Source organism: Marmota flaviventris, chromosome 7, assembly GCF_047511675.1.
Source record: "Marmota flaviventris isolate mMarFla1 chromosome 7, mMarFla1.hap1, whole genome shotgun sequence".
Classification (NCBI taxonomy): domain Eukaryota; kingdom Metazoa; phylum Chordata; class Mammalia; order Rodentia; family Sciuridae; genus Marmota; species Marmota flaviventris.
Genome location: NC_092504.1, coordinates 3,065,036 through 3,082,526, shown reverse-complemented (window position 1 = coordinate 3,082,526; position 17,491 = coordinate 3,065,036). Strand labels below are relative to the sequence as shown.

At 54.9% G+C, this 17,491-nt stretch overlaps 1 protein-coding gene across 3 annotated transcripts in view; it reads right to left on the bottom strand.

Moving 5' to 3' along the window:
• Rgs12 (regulator of G protein signaling 12) overlaps positions 1-17,491 on the bottom strand; it is a 115,196-nt gene that overhangs the window by 87,779 nt on the left and 9,926 nt on the right. For all 3 annotated transcript variants that reach the window (XM_071614110.1, XM_071614111.1, XM_034635895.2), the window contains exon 2: positions 5,366-7,319. In XM_071614110.1, the coding sequence (XP_071470211.1) occupies positions 5,366-7,222 (1,857 nt within the window). In that variant the 5' untranslated portion in view covers positions 7,223-7,319. The remainder of the gene's footprint in view (positions 1-5,365; positions 7,320-17,491) is intronic.

Here is a 17,491-nt window from a genome sequence, read left to right as displayed (position 1 = left end):
GACTGGGGCGCGGTCTTTCGCTGCTCTCCAGGTACTGTTCTCACCATCTGTTTCCACACTCGCTCTCACGGTGCCAGAAGTGCACACCAGCTGTCAGTACACCCAGGACTCTCCTGGTGGATACCTGAGGAGCCATAGTTAGCTATGCCTAGGAATACGGCTATGGCCAAGGCTCGCCAGCTGTTCTTATTAGAAGAATTAAAAGAAAAACAGTTACTTTTTTTCTCCAAGGGGATGTTTAAATAAATTAAACATGTTCACAGTCCCATTGTTAAAAACAGAACCAATACCAGATAGAGCTTCTTGTCCCCTCCCAGCTCTCCCTGATACCTGAGGTAGCCAGTGTTACTGATCTGAAGTAGTCCCTCCCATTTTCCCATATATTTACATATATATATATATATATGCTCACTTAAAAATGGCCTGAGGGTGAGGCTGGGGTTGTGGCTCAGCGGTAGAGCGCTCCTTTAGCATGTGGGAGGCCCTGGGTTCAATCTTCATCACAACATAAAAATAAATAAAATAAAGATATTTTAAAAAATGGCCTGAGGGTGTTGAGACTGTCATACCAGTCAGGGCTTGCTGTCATGACCTGCTCTCTCCACACCCTGGGAGGCTCTTGGTCAGGTCAGGCTCCTCTACGGCCTCCCTCCCTCCACGCTGGCCTCCCTTCCTCTCATAGCAACATGGGTAGGGGCAGAGTGGCTCAGCCTGCTGTCCTCAATTAAACACAGCAGACCAGGGCGCAGCCATGCTAAAAGCGTAATGTTAAAATGTGCCTGTGTTTATATAATTCAAATTGAATCCCCAGCTCTAAGCCCAGCATCACATCTGACGTGGATCTCATTCAGGCATGTGCAAGTCAGCCGCGAGGCCAGCTCATTTTTCAGCCGCTTCTAGTTTGTAATTATTCATTAGATCATGTTTAAGTCCTTCTCTGATGTTTAATGCCACAGCTCCCCACACTCATGGGGTTCCAGCAGACGGGACTCTAAGTGCGGCCTGAACACCACAGGGCACCTCAGTCCTGCTGTCACAGGGCAGGCCAGCACTGGCCGTCAGGACCCACGTTGCCCACTTCATCCTCCAACATCACTCCTGCCGCTGGCACAAGCAGAGCTGTCACTCAGGATCTGGCAGTGGCCACTTTAAGACATGGCTTCAACCAATCCAAAGGGGTGACAGGATAGGCCGAGCTGTGCTCCCCCAAATCCACACGTTGAACCTTGACCCCAAACCCAGGGTGACTGTGTGCAGATGTGGCCTTCTCATCCAGTCTGACTGGTGTCCTCATGAGAAGAGGAGGGACTCTGTGAGGACAGGGGAGACACCGCACACACTCCAAGGAGAGTGGCTTCAGGAGGAGCCAGCCTGCCACACCTGGACCCGGGAGGCCCACGCTCCACTACTGTGAGGGCGAGCGCCCACTGCTCGCGCAGCCCTCTGTGGAGCCCCACTTGCCGAACACTGCCCCTCCACAGCCTGGCCACGCAGCCAGTGCAGGCTAGCGCACTCACGCTGGCACGGGGCACCCTCCTCTCAGGGCCTGTGGCCCCCGGGGCCCACAGGGGTTTCCAAGTGTCTTCTCCTGCAGCTCAGGACCATCCCTCTGCCCTGGCCCTCTCCTGCCCTGTAGGGAAGTCCTGTCCACTCCAGCCACCCAGGAAAGACAGGTTTCGTATACTCTTGAGCCAATAAGAAGCAGGTTCTGCTGGGGCACAGAGAACTTAGGACATCAAGGGGAGTCTTCCCACACGCCCCTCCTGACTGCCACCGCCCCTCCAGCAGTCCTCTCCCCTCCAACACAGGTGTTTCAAGCAGGTGGAGGGGGAGGAAGGGCACTAGTCTGGAGGAGCCGGCTCTCATGGTAGTCTCCACCTCTGCCTTCCACCTGAACTCTAGCAGCTGGGCAACTCGAACTGACCCATTCCCCGGAGGTCAGCTATCTGCGGTTCAGAGAGAGTGCCTAAGGAAAGAACACCTTGGCAGGGCCCGCCCAAGCCTGGGGCTCAGCCATCCTGGATATGGTACGCTTGCCACCCACTAAACACGGGAGCTTGCAAGGTTGCCCAGCCAGAAGTTCCCCAGTCACAGGAGGCACCCAGCAGGCCACAGCTGGCTCAAATGAAAAAGGGGGGGGGGGGTGAAATACTCAGGGAAGTTAAGAAGCCCCAACCTGCTCCTGGGCATCTAGAAGGCCACATGTCCAAGAATGCCTGAGAAGGCCCCAAGTTCTCATCTCTGACCTTGAGAAGGAAAAGGAGGCCAAGACAGAGTGCACACTGAGCCGTCAGCTGGGCCTAGGAGACCGGCTGCCAGGTACCTAAGGAAGCAGCTGTCCAGCGGCTAGCTGACCACAGAGCTGGCCAACCTTATGGTCACGTAGCAGAATACACTTCACAGAATCGGTTCAGAGGAGTCACAGGACAACACAACAACTGGCAGCCAACTGCTGGGACGCAGCTGAGGAGCAAGTGTCCTCGCCAAGAGAGTCCTGTCCTGGGGGTCCACCTGGGCCACCCTTGGTGTATGGAAGACCTGGTGTGTGCAGAAGGGGCGTGGATGCTGTGTGGCCAAACAGGGTGCGTACCAATCATCGACACCCCACCCTCCCTTCCTTGCCCAGCCTCTGATCCTCGAGCTGGGCCCGGCTGACCACCTTGTTCCCTTCCCCTCGCTGGGTTCTGCCAACAGAGGGGCTGCAGGAAGCATCCAGGTTGGGTGGGTGTTCCTTCCTCCTGGGCTTTGCTTTCCAGGTGGTGGTGGGTGGATGGCATACGGTGGTCCTGAGATGTCCCTCTGGATGACAGTTCCTCCTTGGCAGCCGGGCCCTCCACCCTCCCAGCACTCAAGTCACTACTGTGCAGCCATGCTGCTCCTCGGAGCTCCATTCGGCCCTCCAGGGCCTTCTCCTTTAAGGGTCCGCGTCTCTTCCTGGTCGCTTCTCCAAACTCAGCCCTCTGCATGCCTCTGGCCTTAGCAAGCTCCTCCCTCCCTCAGCAGCGGCCCACCTTCCCCCGGTTTTTATACTGCCCTCCCCTGTTCAAGCCTCTGCCAAGCTCTCTCCTGGCTGGACCAGACTGACTCAGCCTACGCTGTGCACTATGATGCTCTCTAGCCACCGCGGCCCCCACAGGAACTCACGGCAGCTAAACCTGGCCGCCTGACGCGTCCACAGTCTCCAGCATCTCCGCCTTCCCTTCTCTAATTCCTCTTGCTCTTCCAATGTCCAGGCCCTTGCTTCAGTCCCCGGCTTCTCTTCTGCTTCTCCTGCATCTGTGGTGGCCTCACTATAGGAGCCGGTCACTACCACCTGCTGGAGGGACATCAGGACCCATCTGATGGCCACCCCATTACCCCAGGAAGCTTCCCCACTGGGGGGCTGTGGGAATAGACCACACTGATGACATGAAAAACCCACTTAGCAAAGTGGAAGGCACAGACACATGGGGAAAGTACAGCAGAGCCCAGCTGGACACGGTGGGATGGCAAACCAGACCCGGCTGTGAAGTGGACTTATAAAATGTGACGGTGAGAAACCAAAGCCTGGGAAGGAAGAGCCCAGTTCCCCTCCCCTCTCTCAGTCTTTCTCCAGAAAGTCTGATTGACCCGGTCCCTACCTTTTGGGTTGTAAATAACTTCCCCTGGGAGTCTGACTACTACCCTCTGAAGTGTAAGCACACCTGTGGAGGCTCCAGGCTAGGGGCAACGCAGGAGCAGCCAGTTCTTCCCCTTATCCCACTCTGCTTCTGTAAACAGGCTTCCCACTAGAAACCCCATGCACAACCATATAGCAGGTAGGCTAGAACATTACGACTCTAGACAGCCTATAAATGTTGTGAGAAACTGCGGATGGGACGTCAGAATTTGGAGTTTTGTTTTCCTCGGGGTCAGCAGGAGTTCTCCTCCTCTCTGAGAGGTACATGCCCCTTTCGACCAGTCCGCTTCACCAAACAACAGGGCATTTCTGCTGTGGCCAGGCCAACTGATCCCATTGCTTCACAGCAGGGCTGTCTTCGGGGGTGGGGGGTGACTTGCCAGCACTGAACTGCCACCCAGCGGTGGGCAAGCCTCTCAACATTCATGACGCTTCACTTCCTTGCCAGTAAAATGGAAATAAAGCCACCTGCTTGATGGATTAGAGAATTCCTGCCAAGGTGAGATCAGGCACTGGTGCTGTCGTAAAGCAGTGGGCACTGTGCCCGAGTCCAGCACTGATGCCCCAGCTCCCCAGAGGCACTCCATCCTCCCGCCTCAGTCCAGCCTGGGCTGTGGCTCCCCACTTGTCCAAGGCAGCTGGCTCAGTGGGGACAGACTAGAAAGATTCCCAACTGGCTGACCTCCCTGAGCCTCAAGGGTCAGTCAGTTCACTTGCTAACCAGACAAGGATACGTGTGTCTCCCAGGCATCCTGAGGACCGTAAACCAGGACCGTAAATCATGCAAAGCACGACACTGTCCTGTGCTTAGGCCACCCCGCTTCGTGTGATGTGTGCAAGGGCACCACCGCCACAAAAAGCCAGGCGGGTCTGGGTGTCTCTCTCGCTTACACAAGAACAATGGAGAACATGTTCTTAAATATGTGCCCAAGAGACCACCAACATCCCATCTCAAGTGAGTTTCCAGTCCCTGACCTCCCGACCCTCCCAGGGAGAACAGCCCCCGAGGCCAGCCCTAGGAGTGCTCCTGCAAGGAAGGCAGAGGACACCTCCTTGAGAGTCCCATCTGGGGTTCCGAGCTGCCAGGGACCGGAAAACACAAGACCCCCACTAGAACAACCTATTAAACATGCATTTCATTTTAGTTTTAGAAAATAAAAAGAAAAGAAATCAGGTTGAAAATCCATGGGACTACAACAGGTTTTCTTTTAAAAAAAAAAAAAAAAAAGTCTGTCCTCAGACACACTGGCATTCCCCACAGTCACTCTCAGGGGAGGTAAAACTACAGGAGAGCCAACGTCTCCTTCAATAAAGTATTTCATAACAAGAAAATCCCAAGGGCTGGAGGGGACTCAGGTGAGAGAACAACATCCCATCTCCAGGGTGGCACCCCAGCCAGGCCTCCGCTCCACGCCTGCTCTGGCTCCAACCAGCCAGGAGCCCGCAGAGGGTTTCAGCAGAGAGAGGAACAGGAGGAGGGCCTTGCCCAGGCTGAGAAGTCACCTTCCCTCTCATGCCACTTGCTGACCAGGCTCAGGGCCCAGGCAGCAGGAGGATGAGAGCCGTGGAGAGCCAGGGCTCCTGGGCAAGGCAGTCTGCCGCCTGAGGCGGAGCGAATACGCTGTGGCACCTGCCAGAGGCCGCGGGATATGAAGGCCCAGTTATGCCACCAAGCGTATCTGACCTGCACTACCCCGGCAGGCTTACCTTTTTGTCTTCTTTGCTCCTTCTAACATTTCTATGGGGCCCAAAAATGTTTTGCATTCCAAAGGTCTTCCTGGGCCAGTCCCTCTTCTGGGAGCTCAGTGGGGCCTGCGTGAAGCTGCCTTCCACCCGGTATCGGTCTGCGGGGATCTTGCTCATGGGAGGGGGCAGTGTTCCACAGTTGACACTGGACCAGCCATCGGTAGAATCTGTGTATGACTCCTGGTCGCTGGCATGCCCACACTGCCACTCCTGGAGCACATGGACCGGAAGCCACCGCTGGCTCAGACCACAGCCAGCACCGACAGCACCCCTCTTGGAAGGAGGGACAGAACTCCGCAAGGAGGCTGGGGGCACCTCCATGTGAGAGGGTGGGCCTAGATGCTTGTTTAAGTCCCAGAACCTGTCCGTCTGGGGACCAGCCTCAAATGGGGAGACCGCCTCAGGGTCACGGCAGAAGGCCCCATTCCAGGGCACACCCCAGGGCTGAGAGCCCCTCCCGCCTGCACCCTCCCACCCAGGGCCACTGCCCGGGCTGTGCCTGCTCGAGCTGGCACCCAGGTCTACCACGAGCACCCGGTTACTCTTCTCTTCCTGGTTGAAATTCCCAATGCCGCTGTCACTGTTGCTGCTGGTGCTATTGTTCTGGTGAGCATCAGCGTCCCCGTCCAGGAAAGCCCGGGCCCGCACACCCTCGATCAGCTCGCCCATGTCTCGGTATAGGACAGAGATGAACTGGAGCACTGGAAGTGAGGACGCTGGGAACTCCAAACAGCCACTGGTGTCAGGGTCGGCCGTGCAGGCAAACCCAAACCGCCGCGCAATGCCTTGGTGGACCTTGTGATGAAATAAGTCTGGGTCCACCATGAACACGTGGCAGGACGTCCGCAGGGCACCCTCCTCCTCCTGCACCAGGCTCCCGTCATCACTGGTCTGCATGGTCACCAGCCCAAAGAACCGCCTGTCGTCTGGGCACACAGCACTGAAGGCCAGCTTCTCAGCTGGGTACTCGGCCACCACATTGGCCTTGTCTGTGCACAGCTGCACACAGTCCTGCATGACCTTCATCGTCACCAGTGAGTGGATCTTCTGCTCTGCCCGCAGGCGCCGCATGCAACCACGGATGGCCTGCAAGCTGTCGTACTCCAGGTTGGAGCTTGTGGAAGGGAGCTCGATGGAGCCTAAGTAGCCCACCACCATGGCCACGTTTAAAATACTCGCATCCAGCCCAAAGTCATCGTGACCCCCTAGTCCTACGCTGAAAACCGAGTCGTCCTTGATGACTTTTGACACTTCCTCCTTGGAAAGCATGCTGGGACGCGGCGCACTCAGTGCCTCGAAGCCTGGGTCCAATCGTGAGGCGGCAGACTCCGACAGGGACCTTTGCTGCAGTTTCAAGGGCTCTGAACCACTTGCACAAAGACTTGGATTTTCAAAAATCATATTGAAAATCCCACCCGACTGCATTTCCTCCACAACTCTCTCTGCCCTGTTGATACCTAATGCCTTAGAGTCAAGTTTGGGCTTCAGCCAACCTTTCCCCTCATAAAGTCCACCCTCCTCATCACTGGAGCAGGACTCCAGGTGGCCGACGCCCTCGCCAACCACCATGCGCAGGACACCAGAGCATTTCCCGATCAACTTCACCACGTCCTCGTGAGAGGCTTTTCTCACGTTGATTTCATTGACAGCAAATATCTGGTCTCCAGCTCGGAGGCCAACGAAGTCAGCGGGGCTGCCCCTCATGACGCAGCTGAGCACACAAGGCGCCTGTCCTGAGAGGGTGAACCCGTAGCCGGCTCTGCCACGGGCGACCTCCACACTCCGCACGCGCCTCCCTGGCTCGCCAGCCCTGTACATCCTGAGGCACTCCCAAGACGGACAGCATGTCGCTAAGCCGGGGGATCCATGCTTCAGGGGTGCTCGAGGCTACCACATTTCCTCTTAAGACAAGGCCCTAGGAGGAAAGAAAACACTCGTTATCAGCAGGCCATCCCCACCACTGAGGAAGAAAGAGTCCACAAGGAACGCCCGCCCGCTGCCACGCGAATCCCACAGGAGGGAGCAGCAGAGTTCACGCCGCTGCACCTCAAAGCGGGACTGAGGGCTGGGGTTGTGGCGGTAGAGCACTCGCCTGGCATGCGCGAGGCCCTGGGTTCGATCCTCAGTACCATATAAAAGTAAATAAATAAACAAAATAAAGGTATTGTGCTAACCAAAAAAAAAAAAAAAAAAGCCGGACTAAGAACCCTCCCTTCAGCTGTGAAGTGCCTCCCAGGGGTGACCCCTGAGGAGGTTCGTGCAGGACTCCACAGATTAGCCCCACATGTAGGTCGGGACAGAAACAGGCCCCACTGCACATTCCCAGGAGCCACCGCGGGCCATGTGTGACCAAGGGTGCCCGTTGGGTGGCAGAGATCAGCTGAACAGCAGGGCTGTCCTGGGGTCAAGGCACTAAAGATGACTCCACCCAACATTTGATTTGCTCATGAATCCCCTCAAAGCATTTCCCCCAGGAGACAGGGTCACTTATGTTCTCTCATATCCCACAATCCTCCCACAATTAACTTTTTTGAACAAAGTGTTGTGTGCAGAAAACACATTAGTTTGAAACAACCTCGATTTATAAAGCTACAGAGGACACTCAACAGAAGAGATAAAACAACCACCCAAAACAAGCAAGGAAATGTAATGCTAATTTAATTATTCCAGGGCAGGACTTCATCACTCAAAGTACTGCATATCACTGAAAACAGACCTGCGTCAGGGTCCCCAGACCACCCAGGGCCAGTGGCCACCAGAACTCCCAGGCCTCAGCACAAAGGCACACGCACAGCTATGACTCACTACAGCAAAAGGGCTCCAAGCAAAATCCACAGCAGGAGATGGCATGAGGCGAAGTCCAGGAGCCCAGATGAATGTCCAGAGTCCCCTCCTGGGGGAGGTTGGGGACGTGCTTGACTCCCCAGCAAGGAGCTGTGACGGCAGGTGTGTAAGTGCCAACCAGGGAGCCCAGGAGAGACTCAGTGTCCAGGGAGTTCACTGGGGCTGGTCCCCTGGGCACCTTGGAGGGTCTGTGCCAAACCTCCAGACTCCCAGAAGTGGGGCAGGCGTCAGCATAAACCTCACCATCTACACAGACCGCTAAGGTACAGGGGCCTCTCATCAGTCAGGGTGCAGAGGCCAGCTGGGAGCCAGCCTGCATGCCTGTTCTCAATGTATCTCAGCCGCCATGAGGACTCTCCACCGCACCAGACCCTTTAAAACCAACACAGCCAGTGGCTACCTTGTGAAGCTCCAGAATACAACATGGTACATGACTTAAAAATCTGTTGTTAGAAGGGATTCTTGTGTTTGGGGATAAAGTTTCCTGTAACAGAGTCATAAACAGAAGCTGGGAGCCAGCTGAGGGTGGAAGAGCATGATCAGATGCTTCCAGGAGCAGCCTCTGGTGACAATGGACTCTCAGGATGCACCTCTGAACAAAATCATTTTTTGAAATGTATGTGTGAAAAAAGCAATTTATTTACAAATACTGTATTATTTAATATCCAAATGGTGCTAAATTAGTAATTTAAATGTGACTGGTATTCATCAGTAAGAACATACCTACTGGGGCTGGGGGTGTGGCTCAGTGGCAGAGGACACAGCAGCCACAAGGGCCGAGGTTCCAGCCCCAGGAACAGAAAAAAAGAAAAAGAAAGAAGATGGAAGAAGAAATAGAGAAGCTAACAAATTTAGTAAAGTTATCAATAAGTGTGTTGAGGATTCTTTGCTGGATCTTTTTAGGGGTGCAATAGCTGAATAACGTTCCCCAATAGGTCCACATCCTAATGTCCGGTGCCCATGCACATCCCCTCCCATGGCAACGGGATTTGCAGATGCAATCAAGTGAAGGTCTGAGATGGGGGACCCCCCTGATTATTCAAGAGGCCCCATGTAATCCCAAGGTCTCCATGAGGGGAGTCAGAGGGCCCATCAGAGGACAGGCAGGCGGAGGGATCTCAGGACAGGCCCGGCCAAGGGATGAGGAGCCCAGCCCTGCCCACACTAACTCCAACCTGGTAGGACTGAGCTGGGACCTGAGGAGAGCATGTCTGTGCTCTTCAGCCACCAGCTAAGCTGCGCTGTCTCGGCACCTGAGGGGTGGGAACAGCATACACAGCCTCCTAAAACATCCCAGAATCCAGTCGACCCACGGCAGACACAATACGCCAAGGCCACTGCCGCTCCCAGGGTGACTGCAGTTTGGTCACTGGCGCACACTGCTCATGGCCACACACTCTGTGACCACAGCCTCACCTCATCCAGGGACAGGAGGCCTATTCCTTCTCTACCAGACTACAAGAGTCAACTGAGCAGAGAAGCCATCGGACCTGAGGCACGGGGTGCCGTCAGCTTCCCTGGTCCCTCCCCTCAGCCTGGCCCAATCAGCACAGGTGCTATCAAGCCAGTTTCTCCAACTGGGACCCGTGTCCCGACCACCATCCAGCAATGGTCAAAGCCGCTGACCCTGGCCATCTACCCAACACCCATAGGGCAACACACAAACACCAGGAAGACATACACCTGTCCCCAGGGACATACCACACACAGAAGACACTGACCATCCCTGTGTCCAGCCACCCTGTCCCCTACCACCCCATCTAGCAGCTGGATCCTAACTCCAGGTCCCTGGGCCATCCTGAAGAGCACTATTGAGGCCCAATCTCAATCCCTACCCGACAGGTCTGTCTGGCCCAGCTAGACCTGACCACCAGGTCATCTTCAGGAGGCCACCAGGAGGATGCCAAGACACAGCAGGACATGGTGCCAAAGGGGATGATCTGGCAGATTCTTAAGTCTCAGGACAGGCCCCAGCCAAGGGATAAGGAGGCCACTTCCAGGCCATTTAACTGTCATCGATATTCAATGCCTTCTGCATACTTTTATCCCTTCAGACACAAATACCTGCAGCAGACAGTCCTCTTAAATCTCCCGGGGACCAGCTCCTTGGCCACACATTCCCAATAGCAGACTTGCCACCTACCATACAATGGTGTCACTAAGCCAGGCCTGGGGCTGCAACATGAAGAACACAGTCCCTCCCTACAAAGACCTCTCAGCCCAGACAAGAAACCCTGGAGGCAAGTGACACTTCTGACCCTGACGGAAGAACCAGCCCACCCACCTGCTTCTGACCCTTCTGCAGGTCAGCAGAATCCCCATTTCCCCAGACAGAGCAGCCCAGCCGTTCCCAGCCCCCCACTCCACCCACCCAAGGCCTGTCCCCTGCTCCTACCCTCAGGGACCACCTCCCCATGGCCCAGGAGTCTTCTAAGCTCCAACCCTGGTGCTGCTGCCCCCTTGCTGTTACCTCATCAGGCATCTACACCAACACCTTCTGCCAGAAGCACCCTGCCCCTGGCTGGGGCCCTGCCTTGCAGCCCACCCCGCCTAGACAGCTGCCTCCTCACTCGGGAAGCCTCCCACCTCTGGACCTGTCCTCTGCTCATGGCCACACACTCTGTGACCACAGCCTCACCCTACTTGTGCGCTTTCCTGTGACCATCTGAGGTCCCTACTGACCCTTTCACTTCTCCCACTCTAAGGCCCCCTTCACCCAATCTAGCATCCCTCCCAGGCATCAGCTAGGAACACTGCTACCCACCCCATGTCCCTCACACCCACCCAGGACACCCCAACCTGTAGGAACTCACCATGGCTTTTCCCAGTCCTGCACTGAGCAGATATTGCTATGGGGCATCTGGCCAGTGGGCCTTAGGTTCCCTCTGAAGTCACTCTCTCACCCCATCAGCCCTTATGGCCTTTCTCTGTTCTCCTCACAGCAACATGAACCCTGTCCAACCTCCTAAATGCAGTCTCCCTGCCCTTCCCATGCCACCTGCCGCCACCTCCTCCCCATCTTACTGCTGCTCCTGCTCTGGTGGGCTTCTAGCATGGGGCCCAGCTCTCCCATTGCTTGGGGGGTCTTGGCACCCAAGGCCAGTTTTCCCTCAGCGTATCTCCTGCCAGCACACAGCACAAATGAGTCCAAATGCTCCCTCCCTGGTGTTCCCATGGATGATGGTCATCTTCCCAGAGAGAGGAAGGCACCAGCCCCTGGGAAGTCCCAGAGAGCACTCCCCAGCCTAAGCACACACAGATGCAAGAGGACACAGCCTCCAGAAGAGGCCATCCTGGACTGAGGATGTAGCTTGAAGGTAAAGGACTTGCCTGGCATGCATGAGGTCCTGAGTTCAACTCCCACTACAGAGAGAGAGAGAGAGAGAGAAAATAAGTATTGCTGGACACAGTGGCACACACCTGGAATCCCAATGACTTAGGAGGTGAGTTCAAAGCCAGCCTTACAATTTAGCAAGGCCCTAAGCAACTTAGTGAGGCCCTGTCTCAAAGTTAAAAATAAAAAGGGCTGGGGATGTGGCTCAGTGGTAGAACACTCCTGGGTTCAGTCCCCAGGACCAAAACAAAAAAGCCAAGAGGCCTCCAGACAAGAAGCCAACGCAGCAGAGACCACCTGATCCAAACACAGGGCAGGAAGGTCACAAGCACACACAGGCTGGGGTGCAGCTCAGGAGGTGAGGTGCTTGCTTTGCACACACAAGGCCCGGGTTCAACCACCAGCACCACAACATTAAAAAAAAAGGCACAGCCCAGAGCCAGGAGTGGGGGACATTACAGAGAGACAGGAGACCAAGGGGACCAACCTGGGAGTTCCTGGGAAGGAAGGCATCTGTTCACCTAGAAAGGTGGTCAGAGGGCTCCCCAAACTGGGAAGGGAGGTGTGGGCTGTCTGATTTAAATTGAGGTTATGTGCTGAATACAGAATTCTCCCTGGGAACCTGGCAGCAGCCAAAATTAAAGCCAGTTTCTAGCATTTGGTAGGATATTTGGCCTCATTTGACTTAAAAAGAGAAAGAGAGAGAGAGAGCTGAGAGAGAGAGAGAGAGAGAGAGAGAGAGAGCTGAGAGAAAGAAAAACCCAAAAAGTGGTGGAGGAATCTTGAGGCCACCACAATATCCACCTCCTGTACCAATTTCCTTAATCCATTCACTAGTTTCTCCCTATTCTCTTGGAACTAACTCATTGATCATTTTCATAATCATTCTTTGAGTTCTGCTATGGTTCAGATGAGGTGTTCCCCCAAAGCTCACAAGTGAGACAATGCAAGAAGGTTTGGGTATCCCAATCAGTGAATGAAACCCCTTCCCTACCCTGCAATGCAAGGATACAGGCCACTGCATTAAGGCCCCAGGGACAGAAGAGCGGCACAAGCCACCAGTTCTGCCAAGACTCCAGCAGCAGATTGCTCCTGAGGAACAGGGCTGCATAGCTGTGGAGACCAGTTGGGAGCCACTGACCACTGAACTTATAAACAATGATCAGTGGTTGCCCAATAACACCTGCCTGACTAGTTGCTCCAAAAATTAACAGCCTACCTCCCAGCGCTATGAACAGGTAGGACTGTCTATATCCAGAGAGCCAAGCGCAAAAGTCCCACAAAACAGACCTTCTAAGAGGGCACAAGTCACCTGAGAACACGCAGGCCAGGCCCCAGCAGAGGTGCCACCTATGAGGTGCCAAGGGTCTGCTGGGTGACGACAAAGGATGAAGCACTGGGTAGGGAATTTCAGCAGGACCACACCCCGGACATCCCCAAACACCAGGTCCAGCCCACAGTGCCCCAGGCACCTCACACCTAGACCCCCTGGGTAAGGAGTGCAGATGGTCCAGCTCCGTCCCAGGCCTCCAACCTCCAGCAACTCCTGAAGGGCAGGGCAGCCGGACACGCAGCTTTTCCATCCCCGCCTCAGTGCAACTGCCCACCTCTAGCTGGGAAGCTCCCAGACGCACCTCTCGTGTCTGCACCTGTCCTGCTCAGACTGCTGAGACAGTGAACCAACTTGCTCTCGTCCTGGAGCTCCCACTGATGCCACTGTCTTATTCATCCACACTGAACTGTGCTGGCCCTTGGGCACAGGGCTGGGGGCTTGCCGCAGCTTGACCACACCCTGTCCCATGCCCCTCACCAAGGGTCAGCAGATGAAGCAGAAGCAATTCTTCAACTAGGTTACAGCCCCTCCTTTAGCAGCCACAGACAGGTGCCCACACACACTGTCTCCAGGACAGTCTTCCTATTGATTCCTGATCACACCAACCGATCTCAAGGTAGTTCAGTCAAGGGGTGCAACTCTAAGAACCTGATCAGCACCCACAGTGCTGCTGAGCTCCCAGTTCCCCAGCATGCCCATGGGGCCCAGATGCTCCAGGGAGGGAAAGTACCCCCTGCCTCTCTAAAGACCTGGAACGTGAGATGACAGAGTGGTTCTAAAGGGCTTCTTGTCAGGCACAGCTTCTTAGGTATGAATGCAGCACCCACCCCCTCAGTGCCCAGGAGCGCTTCAGAGAGCTCCAATGACACAGCCAGCTGTTGTGCCCACGTCCACCCCACATCGGTATGAACACCTCCTCTGTGCCAGGCACTCTTCTAGGCACAAGGGAAACAACAGGGACAACAGCCCGCCCTCAGGGCCCTTGCTGTAGAGCACATGGCGGCAGTGTGTGGACAGGGAGAACCAGGCAGCAAGCCAGGCGAGAGCCCACTGGCTCACACCCCATCACCCACCTCCTCTGCACTCACCTCTGCAATGTTTTCCCACCCCCACTCCACATGGGCTTCCACCACAGGCTCAAGTCACAGTGCCCTGCTTCCCTGCCCTGATGTACACACATGTGCATATGTGGTCCCCTCAGGGTTTCTAGAGACCTGCTCTAATTTGAACGTGGTTTGTCCCCACCAAAACTCATGTTAAAGCCTAACTCCACAGGGCAAAGTTATTGAAAGGTGGGGCCAAGTGAGAGGTGACGGGTCACAGGCAGGAGTGGGAGCAGGTTTGTCATAAGAGCGAACCTAGTCCCCACTCCTATTTCCTCTCTTGCCATATGATGTCATCTGCCATGTTATGACAGTCAGAAGATCCTGACCAGAGGCCAATCAGATGGGGCCACTCGAACTTGGACTTTCATACTCCAAAACTGTGAGTCAAATAAACCTCTTAAACTTACAGAGCACCCAGCCTCAGGTATTTCCATTATAGCAGTGGAAAAGGGACTGAGACAGAATCCACAGCAGTGTGTGGGGGCCGAGCAAATCCCTGCACTGAGCAAGTACTCTATCTGCAGCTGTTGAGCCAGGGATTGAAGGGGTGTTCCAAGAACCAGTTAAGCTGCAATGTTCTTAGATCTCTCCATGTGACAGAAGTTATTATTTTTGTCCACGTTACAGTCTGGATCCAAAGGCCCATGTGGGAAAGGCTTGACCACCAGCCCATGGTGCCACTGGGAGGTGGTGGAACCTTCAGGAGGTAGAGCCTAGCAAGAAAAAGTGAAGCCATTGGGGTGTGTCCTTAGAGGAGTGCTGGGACCTCAGCCCCTTCCTGTCTCTTTGCCTCCAGACACACCAGGCAGACAGCGCTGCTCCATCACGCTCCCTGCCGGATGTGCTGCCTCGCCACAGATCCAAAAGCAGTGGCGCCCAATAACCACCGACTGGGACCTCCAATGCTGTGAGCTACAGCAGGACTTTCCTCAGGGGACCCACCCCTCACGATCTGTGTGCGGGAGGCTCACAAAAGGCCACGGCCCAGCACCAAAGGTTGGTGGGGACTACACGGTCACCATGGGAGAGCCTGCGCCTGATGGACATGAGGCTGGGAGCAGGGAGCACAGGGCTCCCAGCTCACAAGTTGACAGCAACCTTGACCAGCTCACAAGTTGACAGCAACACTCTGAAAACAGTGAAAGGCTGGAGGGGGAACCAAACACGAGAAGACTGACGAGAGCCCACCAGGGAACATTTCCCAGGAGCCTACAGCAACAGGGACGTTTAACCTCCAAGAAAGGAAGCTAGGGCCCACCTTCACTCTCTATCCTCAAACCCCACCCACCACCCCTAATCCCTTTACCTAGCTGAACCCAACAGATGCTGCCAGCCCACCTGCCAGGATAACCAGCAAGGGAGCCGTGGATCCCATCCACCCCACCCCAGGATGCTTCCAGCCAGCACACAGCAGAGTGCTACAGGGCTGGGGCAGCCAGCCAGACCACTCCCCTGCCCCACTGGGTTGCCTTGCTGCCGACTGCATGTGACCCACATGTGCAGACAGCACTGCCTTCCCAGAAACAGAGGAGCAGGTGACACCCTAGATGGATAAGCAAGGCAGGGCAGAAGCCCCCAGTTAAAACCCAATCACACAACAGAATTTCAAGGGCACAGGAGAGGGGACCCTGAGCAAAGATGACCTGTTACCACACCTGTTTTCCATCCCCCCTGGGAAGCACACCTGCACATCTCCTCCTGTCCACATGTTCTCTAGATGCACGTTACTGTCATCTACCTCTGCCATCCGACCCCTGCTCTGAATGGCCCATGGCCTCCATGGCCCTCATGCTCTAGCAGGCCTTGTCCAAGGAAAGCCCTTCCTTCAGGGTAGCAGAGCACTGTGAGGAGCACAAGCTGAGAAGGACATCACCAGTGGGGCCTACAGGAAGCTCACGGGTACTGTTCCTCCCTGCAGGAGCCACGTGCAGAGAGCTTATCTGGAGGAGAGTCCAGGGCATAGCTTTGGCCTGATAGAGTGTCGCCAAGGAAATCTGTGGGAGACCTATAAGGTTGTTGGAAAAACCCATGTCTGCAGAGACCCTGCCAGCTGTAAGTGAGGGGTCAGGAGTGGCACCAGAAGAAAGCAGCCCCTGACTCCTGAAAACTCTCCTGGCAGAGAGCAGGCTGGGAAAACGGCTCAGTTGCAAACAGGTGCTATCTCTGAGGAGGCGGCAGGACAGCTGGGAGAGGGGAACCAGAAAGACAGAAGCTGGGTGGGGGCTACTACTCACAAACCTTGAGGTCTAAGGGACTTCCAACGAGCGAGTCTGGATTTCAGGATCCCTGTACCCCAACTCCTGTTGACCTCCCACTGTGCCTCACTTGAGCATCAAGGTCTCCACTGGTATTCTGTCTCCACCATGACTGCATCCTGGGTGTGGGTGGGTGGGCTGATAACTCACCTCAGTTTCATCTACAGATCAAAATACAGTGCTCTCCAGGAGCCAGGCACCCCATCCACTCCTGAGCAGACTGAGCTGAGCTCAGGGGAGGGCCCAAGGGAGCGTGCTTGGTACACGGGAGGGACCAGCAGTGAAGAGGGCTATCCTGCCCTTGGCAGCCCTCCCCTTGGGTACAGGCCGACCTAGCAACAAGCTGAAGGAAGCCATCTTATCTTGTGATAAGACGTCCCTCACAAGATCAGGTTACAGGAGGACTGTGGCTTTTGTCTTGCTCATCCTCTCCCTCACCCAAAGGGCTCTGAGTGGCCTTAATAAGACACCTGCATGACAAGGAACAGACGCCTTTCCAGGAGCCAACGAGGCAGGACGACTGCCAACAGCAGTGCTGGCAACCCCAGAGGCAGGTCTCCTGTCACCGCCAACAGCCACAAAGTGAGCTTGCAAGGGCTCCTGTCCACTACCGCCTGGCCATCACCTTGACCATAGCCTCACCAAGGCCACATGGAGATCTCTGACCACTACACTGTGAGCTAATGAGCACTGGCTGCTAGAAGTTGCTCTTTGTGGACAAATTGTGTAGAAGTAGATCATGCAGCTTGCAATGCAAAATATGAATATTATCATTGGGTATGCTACCATTCCTACTATAAACACATAAAAATAGTGTATTTCTTTCTAGGTAGCAATGCATAATTGGGTATTTTCAAAAGCGCTCTCCCAAGGGAGAGAAGAGGAGATCATGAACTGAAATTGAATACCATGCATGTAAGAGTTTATTGGGATGAACCTAACTACTACGTATAATGTATAACTATAAAGTTCTAATTTTAAAAAATAAAAAAGCATTCCCCAAAATCATGTCTGTATTGTGATGACCAAGGACACCATGCTGCATGCACCAGAAACAAACCAACGACAGAGTGGAAGATGTGGCCCAGGATGTGCCTCTGGCTAGCTGCCTGGTCGACCCCAATCTCAGTCTCACCACCTGAGTGTGCATCCCATTTGACCAAAAAGAAAACCAATGCACAGCACACCCTAGGCCAAGCACATGGGCAAACGCAC